Raw genomic sequence first — 15,834 nt, forward strand, 5'->3', positions numbered from 1 at the left:
ATTTAAACTGCACATCTGCCTGCAATTGTTCTTTATACTTCCATCCCCTGCCTAAATGTCTCTTAAATGTTGCTGTTGTATCTGTTTAGTTTAGAGATATAGTTTGGAAACAGCCCCATGGCCCACTGTGTACCTGCTGACCAGCGGTCACTTCTACACTGAGGACAATTTACAGAAGCCAATTAACCTACAAACCTGCACTTGTTTGGAATGTGGGAAGAAACCGGACGGAGCACCTGGAAAAATCATACGCCGTCACAGGGAGACTGTACAAATTCCATACAGACAGCCCCCGTAGTTAGGATTGAACCTGGGTCTCTGGCTCTGTAAGGCAGCAGCATACAGCTGTGCCACTGTGCTGCCCCTGATCTGCTTCCACCACATTATCTGGCAGCACATTATTGGCACCTACCATTCTTGGTGTTTAAAATAAAATCTTACCTTGTGAATCTCCTTTAAACTTTCCCCCTACCATCTTAAAGCTTTGTCCTCCAGTATTCGACATTTCCAATCTGGGAAAAAGACACTGACCATCTACTGTGTCTATGCCACTCATAAGTGGGAAATGCCATGGCAAGTTCACAAGAACATTGGAAGTGGCAGAGGAGACCACTCGTCCCCTTGAGCCAACAAAATAGTGGCTGGCATTAATACCCCAATCTGATCTCCCCTCCTGTTGGCAATTCAAATATCTGTCAGTCGCCTCCTTAGTATATCAGGATGATGCTCAACATGTGCAGATATATCCTTTCTGTGATGTGATTACCATAATTGTACACATTGCTAGTGTCATTTCAATAGATTTTTACATATCGCTTGACTTCTACTGTTGCATTCTACACGTGTGCAAAGAAATACCTGTTATGGTAGAATAGTTGAAACAGATTTAACAATTTAATTATCTGAAATGACTTTTGAGGGTCATAACTTGTAAACGAGTATGAATTACCTTATACATTAATGTTTTGTATTATAAAGCCTGTCTAGTTTAATAAAGGGTGTTTTGATGGCCTTGCACCTGAATGTGTGGATAGCATGTCATGTTGAGGGTATCTGCATTTAGATAAACTCCCAAATGTGGGATAACACACTTTATCAAGTATAAATAATTGCAGTTACTATCTTTAATCACACTCTGCTGAATTTTAATCGTTGTAATTTTCATTAATAATTAATTTTTGCAATAATTATTTTTACAACCTGTTTTTAGGGGCCTGTACCTAATTCCCGCAAAGACGACCGTTTAGTGGATTTTATGCGTGCATACTTTCAAGCATGAATGATGATGATGCCATTCACAGGTTGGAGGGCTATGACCCTGACAATCAGATTGGGGGATTGATAATAAAAAAGAAGAGTGCCACAGATGATCAGCACATCTTTCGAGCCCCAGCACCAAAGGCCTCACTACTGGGGCTTGATAAATTGGCTGCTCAGAAGAGAAAAGAAAAAGAAGAGAAGGAAGAAAAAGAGGAAAAGAAGAAATCCAAGGTGTCCTCATACAAAGACTGGGAAGAAGGAAAGGAAGACTTTGGCCCAATTGAGGAGAGCGATAGCAAAGCTGCCAAAGCTGGGAAAAAGGAGAGGCAAGACATTTTAGTTGACTAATGTTAATAATGCTTATAAAACCTTTTGTGTTTTTGTTTGTTTTCCGCTGTACTATGTCCAAATTTGCTTAAAGCATCTATCTCATTCAACAAAGTAAAATGACACAAGCAATATCTTGGGTAAGAATGCAAATTCTTCTCATGGTTGCAGTGACTAAAACTAGAGGCCGTAAGTGAGAGGAAGGAGGTATAAAGGGGAACCGAAGGGCACATTTTTAATACCGAGAAGTTGGTATCTGGAATGAGCTGCCAGAGAAGGTGTTGGAGGCAGGGACAGTAACAACATTTTGCAGGTATCTAGACAGGTACTTTAGTTAGCGGTGTATAGAGGGATATGCAATAAATACAGGCATGTGGGATTAGTATAGATAGGAATGATAGTTGGAATAGACTAGGTGGGCTGAAGTGCCTGTTTCTATTCTGTACAACTCTGACAAGTTTGAAATCTGTTCAATAGACAATAGGTGCAGGAGTAGGCCATTCGGCCCTTCGAGCCAGCCATTCAAATATGATTATGGCTGATCATCCGCACTGCATTGCCACTGTCATGTTCTTGTTTGCTGTTTTATTTGCAAGCCTTGCTCTACCACCATTATCCTCACCATCCTTCTCCTAAAACGCCAAGCTGCTGCATGTATTTCCCAGGGTCCTACTTCTTCTTATCGAGTCCACACACAAGATTAGAAGTGTTCAGCCAGAGCTGAACGCACTTCTCGGCATCAGCATATAATGGTGTCTGTCTTGCGCTTCTTGTGCTTATCGTGCGTGATGGTGGAAAGATTGGTGAAAACAGGGCCGTGACGTGAACGCTCTTTCCTTGACCCCCAGGTCCTACTTACAAGCTCATACGTTTAGGACCAGGTCAATTTCATACAACAAGTACATAATGGGTAATTATTAAGAGTTAGTGGTTCATTGCTGTTAGCAAGTTCTGGCGTAAGCTAACAAGTGGATTGTATTTAATTTGTTTGCAAAGTATATAAGTTTATTTTTGCATTAAATTTTTGATTAATATTCTAGAGATTATTGCCAGAAAAATTGTGTGCAATGCTTTGATATTCAGTAAATACAATTGAATGGTTGCTATTTAAGTTAAAACTGTAAACAATAGTTATGGCACTATATTTTACGTGAGCATTGTTTAAATATTGTTAAATTTCTTGCAGATATTATCGGAGTTCTGGTGCAGAGACACCTTCACACACAGGTGGTGTTAGCGAGGAGTTTAAGGAACGGCATCGGCAAAGAGAACGAGATCGCCGAGAACACGGAGTTTATGCATCTTCAAAGGACAGTGATAAGGAAAAGAAAAGAGATCGAAGCAGAGACCATGATCGCGAATCAAGGAGGGATAGAGGTAAGTCTTTAACTATTTTTTATTTGTGTCATAAATGTAGTTGCAATGGTGAATCAAATTCACTGTATCATTTTACCTGATGTTGCTGTCATATTTTGGGACTCCAGCTCTGCTGCCATTGGGAACTTCGATATTTATATTTCCTGCAAAACCTATCTGTCAATTTAAACATATCGGAAGTTCAGTGCCCTCAATGTTTGGGACAAAGACCATCATTTATTTATTTGCCACTGTACTCCACAATTTGAGATTTGTAATAGAAAAAAAAATCGCACGTGGTTAAAGTGCACATTGTCAGATTATATTTAGTAGGTATGTTGCAAAGCCTACCTGAAGCGTCGTTGAAGATCTGCCGCTGAGGTTGTGCGCGATTTTGGCGCCGTTTAGAGGGGGCGGGTTTAAAACGCGATTTTCTCTAAGCTGTTCCAATCGAAAATGTTCAGCCTAGTTAATTATTAACGAAAAATCGCTGATAGACCCCGTCGCAAAAGCTATTATTAGGTTTAAAGGCCTTGAATAATAGTTATAGTAGTTTAAAAATCAATCTTTAAACCCGCGACCGTCAGCAACCGCAGAGTCTCATAAAGAAAATAGCAGAAGGTAGGTTGTATATTTTTACATTCAAAAGGGCTTCTAAAGATCCTTTTATACAAAATTTAATATTGCGAGTAGCTCAATTTGGGCCCATTATATCGCGCAGTATTTTTCTCGGCATTTGAGGCACAAATCTACCGCAATGTGAACGTTCTAAACCAGCGCGTTCCACAGGATCCCGCTAGAAAGCTGATTTAAATGGGCATTTATTTACAGCAATTGAACACTGAATTCCTTCCATTTGGCCTATAAATTAATGTAAATGAGATTTTAAAATCATGTTTTATTGTGAATTATTTGTGAATATTATTTGGACATTTAGGCTATTTAAAAATGTTAATCATTTATTAAGAAATGGATAGATGTTGAGATCTAGTAATTGAAGTCTGAAATTAGCTACAATTAGGTAACTAACTAATTATATGCTTTAATTTCAGGTCATCCAAGTAAGATTATTTTATATTTGTTTCAGAATGCTTCAATCTATGATAACTGAAAATTTCATTCAGTTCTCTTAATTTTTAAGAAAGTTATGGGCTTTTGACTGTTCACGATCACAACTTTTTTGTTATGTCCATAGAAAATCAATAGGGAACAAGATGCTCATTTCCGAGTATGAAAATGGCCATAACCTTTTAAATACTTGAGATATGAAAGTGAATTAGATGTCAAATTAAACTTATTTTTATGCTTTATCTGATGGGATAAATTACAGACTTGATTTTTAAAATCTCAAAATTTTGTAACATTGCTATATTTAGGGGTATTTTTTATACATTTTGGTTTCACCAGCTGTGTTTATACACAGTCGTCCCCCCCCCCCCCCCCCCCCATTTCAGGGCACCATAATGTTTGGGGCACATGGCTTCACAGGTGTTTGTAATTGCTCAGGTGTGTTTAATTGCCTCCTTAATGCAGGTATAAGAGAGCTCTCAGCACTTAGTCTTTCGTCCAGTCTTTCCATCACCTTTGGAAACTTTTATTGCTGTTTATCAACATGAGGACCAAAGTTGTGCCAATGAAAGTCAAAGAAGCCATTATGTGACTGAGAAACAAGAATAAAACTGTTATAGACATCAGCCAAATCTTAGGCATACCAAAATCAACTGGAACATCATTAAGAAGAAAGAGAGCACTGGTAAGCTTACTAATTGCAATAGGACTGGCAGGCCAAGGAAGATCTCCACAGAAGAATTCTCTCCATAATAAAGAAAAATCCCCAAGCACCTGCAGACAGATCAGAAACACTTTTCAGGAGTCGGGTGTGGATTTGTCAATGACCACTGTCTGCAGAAGACTTCATGAACATAAATACAGAGGCTAAACTGCAAGATGCAAACCACTGGTTAGCTGCAAAAATAGGATGGCCAGGTTACAGTTTGCCAAGAAGTGCTTAAAAGACCAAACACAGTTCTGGAAAAAGGTCTCGTGGAGAGATGAGACAAAGATTAACTTATCAGAGTCATAGCAAGAGCATAGTATGGAGGAGAGAAGGAACTGCCCGAGATCCAAAGCACATCAATGGTGGGGTGTTATGGCCTGGGCATGTATGGCTGCTGAAGGTACTGGCTCACTCATCTTAATTGATGATACAATTGTTGATGGTAGTAGCATACTGAATTCTGAAGTGTATAGACACATCTTATCTGCTCATTCAAACAAATGCCTCAAAACTCATTGGACGGCCGTTCATTCTAGAGTGAGACAATGATCCCAAACAAATTGCCAGTTGCTATAAACAAAGCCAAAAATGGTAAATTCTTGAGTGGCCAAGTCAATCACCCAATCTGAACCCAATTAAGCATGCCTTTTAAGGAAAAAACTGAAGGGGACTAGCCCCCAAAACAAGCATAAGCTCAAGGTGGCTGCAATACGGGCCTGGCAGAGCATCACCAGAGAAGACATCAGCAACTGGCGATGTCCATGAATCGCAGTCATTGCATGCAAAGGATATGCAACAAAATACTAAACATGACTACTTTCATTTGCATGACATTGCTGTGTCCCACACATTATGGTGCCCTGAAATGTGGGGACCATGCATAAACACTGCTGTTATTTCTACATGGTGAAACCAAAATGTAGAAAAATGACCTTTATTAATATCTGACAATGTGCACTTTAACCACATGTGATTTTTTTTTCTATTACAAATCTCAAATTGTGGAGTACATAAGCAAATAAATAAATGATGGGTCTTTGTCCCAAACATTATGGAGGATACTGTAAAAGCTGGAGAAAGCCATTTGTTCCCTCATGCCTTTATTGCCACATGGCTGAAATACCTCAGTACCACTTTACTGCACCAACCATACATTCCTTGATTCTCTTAATTTTTAAAAGCTTAAACAGTTTATAACAAGGTTTAAATCTGCTCAGATAGCATATTGCTAAGGGGAAACATTAACGATGCTGAATGCATTGAGATGACTTTTGAATTTGTTCTATATTGTCTGATTACCAAATTAGAATTGTTCATTTAATGAAAATGTTAAGACTCCTGGAATAATAATAATAATTTCACTAAAAATAAAATGTTAAGTATTAAGCATGTCACTTGAAAATAAAGTAATAGTTTTCAAGTAAAGAAAGGGTCAATTTTTCTGGCCATCTGTTTGCTTTGTATTGGTTATGTAAATTATATTCAGTGCTAAGATTTGAAAATTTATTATTGAAATAAGTAATTGGAGAGTGGAAAATGTAATAATGCTATTCAAAAAAACAATAGGGAGAGAAAAATTGAGCCTTACAGACCTGGTAGTCAAATACAAGTTTTGCAAGTGCTCTACCATAGCTTGTCTTCATCTGGGAAAATGTAAATTAGCTCCATCCTGATAATATGGTTATTTATATTGTTCTTTCTAGATGATCGAGAGTGGAGCAGGTCCAGCTCTTCCAGAGCGAAGGACAGAGACAGGTTGGAGCGAAGTGAGAGAGGGTACAGAGACAATTCCTCAGATCGAAGTAGAAATAGCAGAAAAGATGAACCTGACACACCCAGGCACAGATTGAAAGGTGAGCACAAATATTGATCAATATTTAGAATGAATGAAAATGTTTCCTAATTTTATGTGGAGAAATTATACCTTTTTTATGCAGTTTGATTATTATTGAATAGTTAATCTGCTGCTTGTTTTTGAATAATGTAGACCTGCTCGGTCTACATTATTTGCATGGAAAATGGCTAGGAGGAAAAACATTAGTGATGATTCATGCAATTAATGCTTGAATTTATTGCTCACTTCTCAGATCACAAGGCCATTTGGCCCACAGATTCAATTCTGGTTCTGTGTAAGAGCAATCCAGCTAGTCCCATTTACCTGTCATTTCTTCATAGCCCTGCAGATTGTATCCTTTCAGATTATTTCGAACGTTACTATTGAATCTGCATCCAATACAGTCGCCGTCGGTGCATTCTGGACACTAAACAGTGACTGCATAATTAAGAATTATTCTCAGTTTCTTCTGCAAATCATCCTCATTTTATGTTCCAAAGTTCTTGACCACCCCCCCCCCCCCCCCCCCCCCCCAACTTTGCCAATGAGATCATGTGTTTTCTTTCATTTTTGTCTATACCCTTCAAGGCTTTTAAATACCTCATCAGACCTCCATGAAACAGTCTGATGAAGGGCCCAGACCTGTAATGTCACCTATCCATATCCTCCAGATACACTGCCTGACCCAGCCTTTACCTTCTCCAACCTTTGTGTTCTACCCATTGTAACTTGTTCTATTTTAAGAAGAACAACAATATCTGCTTTTCCAGTCTGTCCAGTCTGTTCAGTTTCTCTTTCCTAGAACCATTTTTGTAAATCTCTTTGGAGCCTTCCCCAAGAGATGGCTCGCAGAGCTAGTGTTCATTACAAGATGAGTTTAAATATTTTCCAATCTGACTGGAAATAAATCCTCTATTATGGCCCTATTAACCTAGATGATTAGTGTGTTTCTGCTTTTGAGCTTTTTCTACTTTACATTTAGATTATTATTTTCCAAATAAGCTGATCTCTCTTACTCTTGTCAATTGTAAAATCTCTCAATTATTCATGTTGAAATTCATTTGCCAATTATTTATCTGTTCTCCATGCTTATTTATTCCTATTTTCTGTGTCACTCCTCTTTGGTCTTGACAATTAGAACATAAATACAATAAATTCTTGTAGCAACAGACAATAGTTGGGGGGGAAATGGTGTCTGTTATTGCCGATTGTCCACTCTAGCCGAATATGGTATTATCGTTGTATGTTTTTGAAACTAGGAACTGCAGTAACCCAGCAGGTCAGGCAGCATCTCTAGAGAATATGGATAGAGGATGTCAGAACCCTTCTTCAGACTGATTCGGTCTGCTGGTTACTCCAGCACTTTGTGTTGTTTCACCTTCAAACTAGGTGCCGTTGATGCTGGTTTACACCAGTGAACCCTTCCTCACCCACCGTATGGTCGGTTTGACATGGCTATTGTAGCCGCTCATGTTGTACCCCTGGCGACGGTTTTCTTCTTCTCGCCCCTGCCAGTGACAAGATGCGCTCGGTCACCATGCCACTCCCTCTCCTCTCACCAGCTGCCGCTTCTTCCTGTTGGCTGTCGCATTGTCTGTTCCACTCCATGGGTAGAACACAAGGATTGGACCGTGACTTTGACTCTATTTACTTTCCTGCCACAGACGAACGAGAATGAATAAGATAGATCTTTATTCTCTGGAATTTTGAAGAATGATTGCTTTGATGTGAAAAAGTTTGAAAAAGGATGATAGATAAGTGTCTCTCAGCGTATGCTTCTGTCAGAAGCTGGCAGGCAAAGATCCAAGAAAGCAGTTTACCAGTTAGGATTGAAATAAAATATCCCTTTGGCAGAGGTTTGTGATATTTTCTGATGGGACTATGGTAGTCTCTCACTCATTGAGTGTATTAAAGGCCGGAATCAAAAGCGAGTTACCGAAAAAAATATCGGATGATACTGGGTACAAGTGTGAATGTAGATTTGAAACACAGGGTCAATCATGATCTTGCTGAGCCATCTAAATTATTCTGCTTAATAATGTTCTTACTTCCCTAAATTTATTTTGGTGACCTGCGATTTGACTAGATTTGTGTCTAGTCTGAAGAAGGGTCTCGACCCGAAACGTTGCCTATTTCCTTCACTCCACAGATGCTGCCTCTCCCGCTGAGTTTCTCCAGCATTTTTGTCTGCCCAAATATAGAAATAACTTTATCTCCAGCAGTCTCATAGTACTGCTCTTTTTCCAATGGGTTATTGGTGTCTCCTGTCTCTTAGCTTTTAAAATCTGTTCACATTAGAGGTTTCACCTAGACCAGTGGGGGGGAAAAAGCAAAATATGAGAAAATTATAGAACAATTTCACATTTACCAACAGCATTGCCAAAATGTGGAATAGATTCTTTGGTTCCAGCTCTTTCATGTAGAAGATGCAGCAAGAGTGAACGTGGGTGGTGGGTAGTTTGATGGCTTAGAATGAAATGAAAGGGGCCTGATTTTAATGTTTTGCATTACTGTTGAAATGCCTTGTTTTATAGATGCTCTTACTCCTTCTCGATCTAGCTGGGAGGATGATGACAGTGGGAATGGAAATTATTATTCACATCGATCTCAATGGGAATCACCATCTCCTACTCCCTCGCAAAGGGATTTGGATAAGAGTGAAAGAAGTTATCGGAGTTCAGGCCGGGATACTGAGAGACGTGATAAAGAAAGGTATGGAAATCCAAAGCAAAGAATATACTTTAAGTACAGATGGCTGTGGTGTTATGATTATGGCTGCTGCTTCAGCTTTTCAGGAAGGAACTTCTATCTGATGGGGATAAAATACAATTCTGATTGTGTTGTTGATAAAGCATTTGGCACTCGAAGAGACTGTAGCCGTGATTATTGTAGACCCAACTACAATTTAAACATCGTGATAGTTAAATCGCTCATTGTGGACAATTTCCCATGATGGGTCATGATGAAGAGCCAGAGCAAATATACCCTGGGTTTGTGCCCTAATTGATCTATGCTAACTGATCTCAAATCAGATAGATAGATAGATAGATAGTAATTCCACAGATGTCTTTGAGTGATTTCAAACATTTCCCAATGTTGAAGAATTATCAGGGCTGCTACCTGATTATTGGCTGCTTTGGATGAGATACCAAAGAGTGAATGAGGAATTGGAGTAGACTAGGTTGTTAGCTGAAAAAATTGGTGAGGAAGATGAAAATATAAGACAACCCAAGTCATTCTGTTTTAAGTAACTTAAAGATGGTTTCTTTTGAATGTGTAATGGTAACTTATTTTCAGTGTGATATTTACATTAAATATTTGCATTGGAGTTAAGTTTTAGTATTGAACAAGGATTTCTTTAAGGGCCTTTCCCGTGTTACTCACAAATTCTCACAAATTTTCCCCTTGATTCAAACTCTGAGAATGTCCGTAGGAGTCCGTAGATATATCGTCGCGGCTCGTTATGCCAGCCGTAGGTACTCGGGGTATCAGGTAAGTCGGGGCTTTTTTCCAGCATGACAAAGTCCACGAGTAAAAAGATAGTTGGGAGGAGGAGTTCGTAGATCACAATCTTGATTTTTTTTTTAAGATCCTTTCAACTCGACAGAGGACTCGAGAAAGTGGGACAGGCGCTTTACTATAATTTTGAAAAATTACATAAGTAACACAATCTAAGTATTGCACACATAGAGCTTTGGCAGCAATGCATGATAATGCAGTATTCTATGCTAATATTTCATGCATTGTCATAAATGTGGATATGGCAAAGATCACAATGAAAATAATTTATTGTAAGCTATTTGAGATGGTGTGGATTCTGTTTCCCTGTGACATAAAAACGCTTCTTGACAGAAAGATGCTTATTTAGTTGATTATATCGTGGAATAGAATTGCTTGCGCTGTATAGCCTTTCAATATCCATTTCTAGTGCTATGCCTGTACATAAATGAATCAAATAATTACAACATTTAACAAATCCAAAGTACCATGATTCATTCTATAATAATAATAATGGATGGGATTTATATAGCGCCTTTCTAATACTCAAGGCGCTTTACATCGCATTATTCATTCACTCCTCAGTCACACTCGGTGGTGGTAAGCTACTTCTGTAGCCACAGCTGCCCTGGGGCAGACTGATGGAAGCGTGGCTGCCATTCTGCGCCTACGGCCCCTCCGACCACCACCAATCACTCACACACATTCACACACAGGCAAAGGTGGGTGAAGTGTCTTGCCCAAGGACACAACGACAGTATGCACTCCAAGCGGGATTCGAACCGGCTACCTTCCGGTCGCCAGCCGAACACTTAGCCCATTGTGCCATCTGTCGTCCCTGTAAACATTCTGTTCTGTAATGTATATTTTGCCACCATAGACTATTTTAGAGTTTACTACCTGGGTAAGTACTTGAATATGAAGGGAAAAATGGTATTTGGATGTCTTGTTTGGTTCAGATCTAGAAGGAACCATTATGAAGAGGATACACCTTTACCAACGCCATCGTATAAATACAATGAATGGGCTGATGACAGAAAGCATCTGGGGGCAACGCCGCGACTTTCCAAAGGCAAAGGTATAGTTTTAGATGCTTTTCCTGCTATTGATATAGTTCTTTTAAAACCTTATTAATATTACACGTTTTCACAAAGGGTGTAATATTACACAAGCGTAATATTGCACCCTTAGTGACAACATTCCAATATCTACCTGTCAAGCTCCCTTAAAATCACGTAATTCCTTGTTCTTCCGAATTCCAAGGAATGCTTACTGGCGCAGTGATAGAGCTGCTGCCTCATAATGCCAAAGACCTGGGTTCGATCCAGACTACGGGTGCTGTCTGTGCGGAGTTTGTCGGTTCTCTATGAGTATGGGGGTTTTCTCGGGGTGCTCCGGTTTCTTGTGCAGATTTGGAAATTTAACGTAATCAAATTGTGATTGAAAGTCTCACCCTCTACTGCAGCTATGGTTGATTTGCTGTATTCGACTAAACTGTAAATATCTCAATTTAATTTAGGTAGAAGGGAGGATGGTAAAGATGGCATTTATTTTGAGAATGAAGATGAGCAAAGACAATGGGAAGAAGATCAAAGGGTAAGGTGCATTAATTTAAAACAAACGTTTCATAAAGAATTTAACATTGCTGTTTGTCTTTTGAAAATTATTAGAATTTCTGCACAGTTAAGCTTTTGTTAAACTTTCACTTGTTCCCTTTGTGTAATGAACAAGACTTTTTGTATATTTATATAGGATATGGCCAATACTGACAAAGCATGTGCCCATTCCTAATTGTTCTTGAGAAAGTGACATACATCTTTAACAGCTGTAATCCTTTTAGTCAAGGTGTTAATCATGCAGACACCTTTGTTCCAGATGGTGTAAGTCATCTTACATAATAGACTTGTGCAGGAAAATGAACAGTAATCCATTACTCTTTGCTTTCTAAATGTGGAAAGGCTTTGTAGAGTCAGGAGTTGAGTCATTTGGCGTCAGATACCATTGCTGATGCTTTTGTATTAACAGTCTTTACAGACCTGGTCCAATTTATTTTCTGGCTAATTATGATCTCTAGGATTGTGACCATGTAGAACTTGTTGAAAATCAACTGAGTACTTTGGCTTTCCGGTTAGATGTGGCTGCACAGTGGCGCAGCGGTAGAGTTGCTGCCTTGCAGCGCCTGGGACCCGAGTTTGATCCTGACTACGGGTGCTCTCTGTATGGAGTTTGTATCTTCTCTCTGTGACCACGTGGGTTTTCTCCAGATGCACCAGTTTTCTCCCGCACTCCCAAAGATGTACAGGTTTGCAGGTTAATTGGCTTCTGTAAATTGTCCTTAGAATGTAGGATAGTGCTAGTGTACATGTGATCATGATCGGTATGGACTCCATGGGTTGAAGGGCCTGTTTCCACGCTATATTTCTAAAGTCTAAAGTAGTAATTGCTCAACATTTGTATCATGCAAATGCTGTCATTCCCCCCCCTCCCCCCTCACACTTGAAGGTCATTGAGAAACTTGCTGCATCAGAAATGGATTACTTACTTTACTGAAGAGTCAGGTGTGTGATGGAACATGGAACTCGAACATCAACATATCTGCTTCCACCACCTCCCTGGCAGCATACCCGAGCCACCTGGCACTAGATATAAAATATTTGTCTTGCACATCTACTTTAAACTTTCTGCCTCTTACCATAAACCTATGTCCTTTAGTATTTGGCATTTCTAAATGTGGAAAATGTCTCCATCAGCTAAATATATGTCTCTTTAAAATTTTATGTATTGCTATAGGGCTCGAAATTAGAGGTTGCCCGGGTGCCATTGACCACTCAAAGTGCAGCCGGGCAACCTAAATGCCGACTCATTTTGCCCGGCTTGGCAATCAAATACTGGTTTATACCAATAGACACAAAAACTGGAGTAACTCCAGGTCAGGCAGCATCTCTGGAGAATAGGAACGTGACGTTTCGTGTCAGCGGCGGTGGCTGTATTCGTCTAGTGTCTTTGATTGTGGGGCAAAGATACTAGGTGCGTGGTGGCGAAGGGTCGAAACGAATGACGGGCTCCGAGCAGCGGCAGCAGCGGCCGCGACAGCGGCTGCATCGCCTCCTCCTCCCGCACCCCGCCCGGCGGAAGGAACCTCCCTCTCACTCCCTCCTACCGGCCTCGGCGTGTGAGAGGGGTTGTGAAAGCAACGTTGGCGGATTTGCAAGCAGAGACCGCTATCGCCCTGATAATGGTCACTGCTTGCAAACCCGCCAACGGCGCTTTCATAACAACCCCGCCTGCACGCCGAGGCCGGGAGGAGGGAGGAGAGGGAGGGGGAGGCGTAGGCCTCCTTCCGTCGTCTGAAGCAGCTGCACGACAGATCCTATAACTATAGGATCTTTGAGCAGCACCGCTCTGCCCCGCACCTTCCTGTCGGCTGGCGGAGGAGGGGAGGCGGTGGCGTGGAGGCGGCGGCACTTTGGCGTTGGACAGGAACGGCCAAGGCAGCGGGGCGATGTTGTCCGAGGAGCGCTAACCTTCCTTCCTCCCCACCTCCACTGCACCTTCCACCCTCTCTCTCTCTTGTACGCCCCACCCCTCTTATCCTGGGACCCTTCCTCTCCATCCCGCACTGATCCCCATTCCCTCCTCCTCTATTCAGTCCTCACTGACATCCCATGTGCTCCCCTCCCCATCTACCCCCCCCCCCCCCCCCCCCCATCTATTCATCACTCTACCCACCTCGCATTGATTCTCCTGCCACCCTCCCCCCCCCCCCCCCCCCCCCCCCATCCATCCTACCACTGGTCCCCCAATTCATCCTGTACTGACCCCCCTTCCCATCCATCCTGCACTTCTCCCCCCATTCATACTGCACTGATCCACCCATTCATCCCGTACTGACCCACCCTCCATTTACCCTGCACCAACCCCCCCATCCATCCTGTAGTGATCTCCCCATACATCTTTTACTGATCCCCCATTCATCCTGTACTGATCCCCTCATGCATCCTGTACTGATCCCCTCATTCATCCCGTACTGATCCCCCATTCATCCTATACTGATCCCCTCATTCATCCTGTTGTGATGACCCATTCATCCTGCACAGACCCTCCGATCCACAGTCCTGACCCCCCCCTTCCAATTCATCCTGTACTGATCCCCCCCATTCATCCTGTGCTGACCCCCCCCCAATCCACCCTGTGCTGATCCCCCCCATTCAAGAATGGGGGGAACAGTTTGAAGAAGGGTCTCGACCCGAAATGTTGCATATTTCCTTAGCTCCATAGATGCTGCCTCACCCGCTGAATTTCTCCAGCATTTTTGTCTACCCCCATTCATCCCATACTGATCTCCCCCCCCCCCCCCCCCCCCCCATCCTTCCCGTACTGATCCCCCCCATTCAACACCACTGACATCTCCCCTCACAATTTTACATACTCCAACCAACACATACTAATTCACCTGCCTCAATCCATCCATTCCGCACCGATTGCCTTCTCAAACCCGCCCCCCGCCATCTATCCACCCCGCACTGATTCACACACCCCCTAACCGCATTGTGCTTCATGGTCTTCAGAGCGAACATTGACTATGTTTGATAACGGAATGCAATCAAACGTGTTTTAATTCCCAATGTTATTATTTGTTTTGACACCTTTAAACATATTACCAAAAGAACATTTGCTGCAGTTATGTCCTTTGGCCATCTCTTGTCAGTTAGTGTAATGTTTAACCTGTCAGATGGGTATAGTCGGTTTTAACAGCTATTATCATAAAATGCCTTTAGAAATTTCCTTGCAACCCGTATATTTTGTTATGGATAAATTATGTGGGAAGCCAGAGTGTTTCTGTGCCAATAGCAATAACGACCCATGCTATGGCCATGTCATGGTAATTTTCGGTCCTTCACAGAAAACATGCTTGCATCAATTGCAATATGTAAATTGCTATATTTAAGAGGGAGTTAGATGTGGCCCTTGTGGCTAAAGGGATCAGGGGGTATGGAGAGAGGGCAGGTACGGGATACTGAGTTGGATGATCAGCCATGATCATATTGAATGGCGATGCAGGCTCGAAGGGCCGAATGGCCTACTCGTGCACCTATTTTCTATGTTTCTACGTAAAAAGAGTTGAGATATTGTATTATAATTTTGCTGCATGTCATTGCGGTATATATAATGTCTTGATTGGTGAATATGTTTAGTTTGTGACTTTATTTGAAGCAGAAATAATATGTGAATGTAGACAAAAGTGCTGGAGAAACTCAGAGGATGCTGCAGCATCTATGGAGCGAAGGAAATGGGCAACGTTTCGGGCCGAAACCCTTCTTCAGACTGATGGGTTTCGGCCTGAAACGTTGCCGATTTTCCAACATCTGCAGTTCCTTCTTGAACATAATATGTGAATGCTTCATTGAGCATAATTCCAACTGGTAACTACGCACTTCGTCCAAGCACATTATCACAAGCTTCATGCAAACCGTCTTAAATGACCACCTAAACTGATTTGGCAACCTAAAAAGCTGTCAAGGTTGCCCGGCTGGCAACAGGGAAAAAAAGTTAAGCGAGAGCCCTGTGCTATCTCGTTGCCCCTCTGCGTCTCACGTTCAAGAGAAAAGTATCCAAGTTTGTCCAGATCCTTCTAGTTCATACTCACTAATCCGGACATCATCTTGGTAACCACCTTCTGCATCCTCTCCAGTCTCCACATCTTTCTTGTAATGCCGACCAGAACTGCACACCATACTCCAAATTTGTCCTAACAATTTTTTTATTTCCTATTGAGCAGAGT

The 15,834-nt window shown here is 41.4% G+C and overlaps 1 protein-coding gene across 1 annotated transcript in view; it reads left to right on the forward strand.

Annotated features, from left to right (window-relative positions):
• The window catches only part of dhx38 (DEAH-box helicase 38), a 96,008-nt gene that overhangs the window by 6,132 nt on the left and 74,042 nt on the right, over window positions 1–15,834 (forward strand). The window contains exons 2-7 of the mRNA XM_033035740.1: window positions 1,211–1,586; window positions 2,774–2,964; window positions 6,424–6,573; window positions 9,089–9,266; window positions 11,012–11,130; window positions 11,572–11,648. Coding sequence (XP_032891631.1) covers window positions 1,276–1,586; window positions 2,774–2,964; window positions 6,424–6,573; window positions 9,089–9,266; window positions 11,012–11,130; window positions 11,572–11,648 — 1,026 coding nt within the window. The 5' untranslated portion in view covers window positions 1,211–1,275. The remainder of the gene's footprint in view (window positions 1–1,210; window positions 1,587–2,773; window positions 2,965–6,423; window positions 6,574–9,088; window positions 9,267–11,011; window positions 11,131–11,571; window positions 11,649–15,834) is intronic.

This window comes from Amblyraja radiata, chromosome 17, assembly GCF_010909765.2.
Source record: "Amblyraja radiata isolate CabotCenter1 chromosome 17, sAmbRad1.1.pri, whole genome shotgun sequence".
NCBI classification, from domain to species: domain Eukaryota; kingdom Metazoa; phylum Chordata; class Chondrichthyes; order Rajiformes; family Rajidae; genus Amblyraja; species Amblyraja radiata.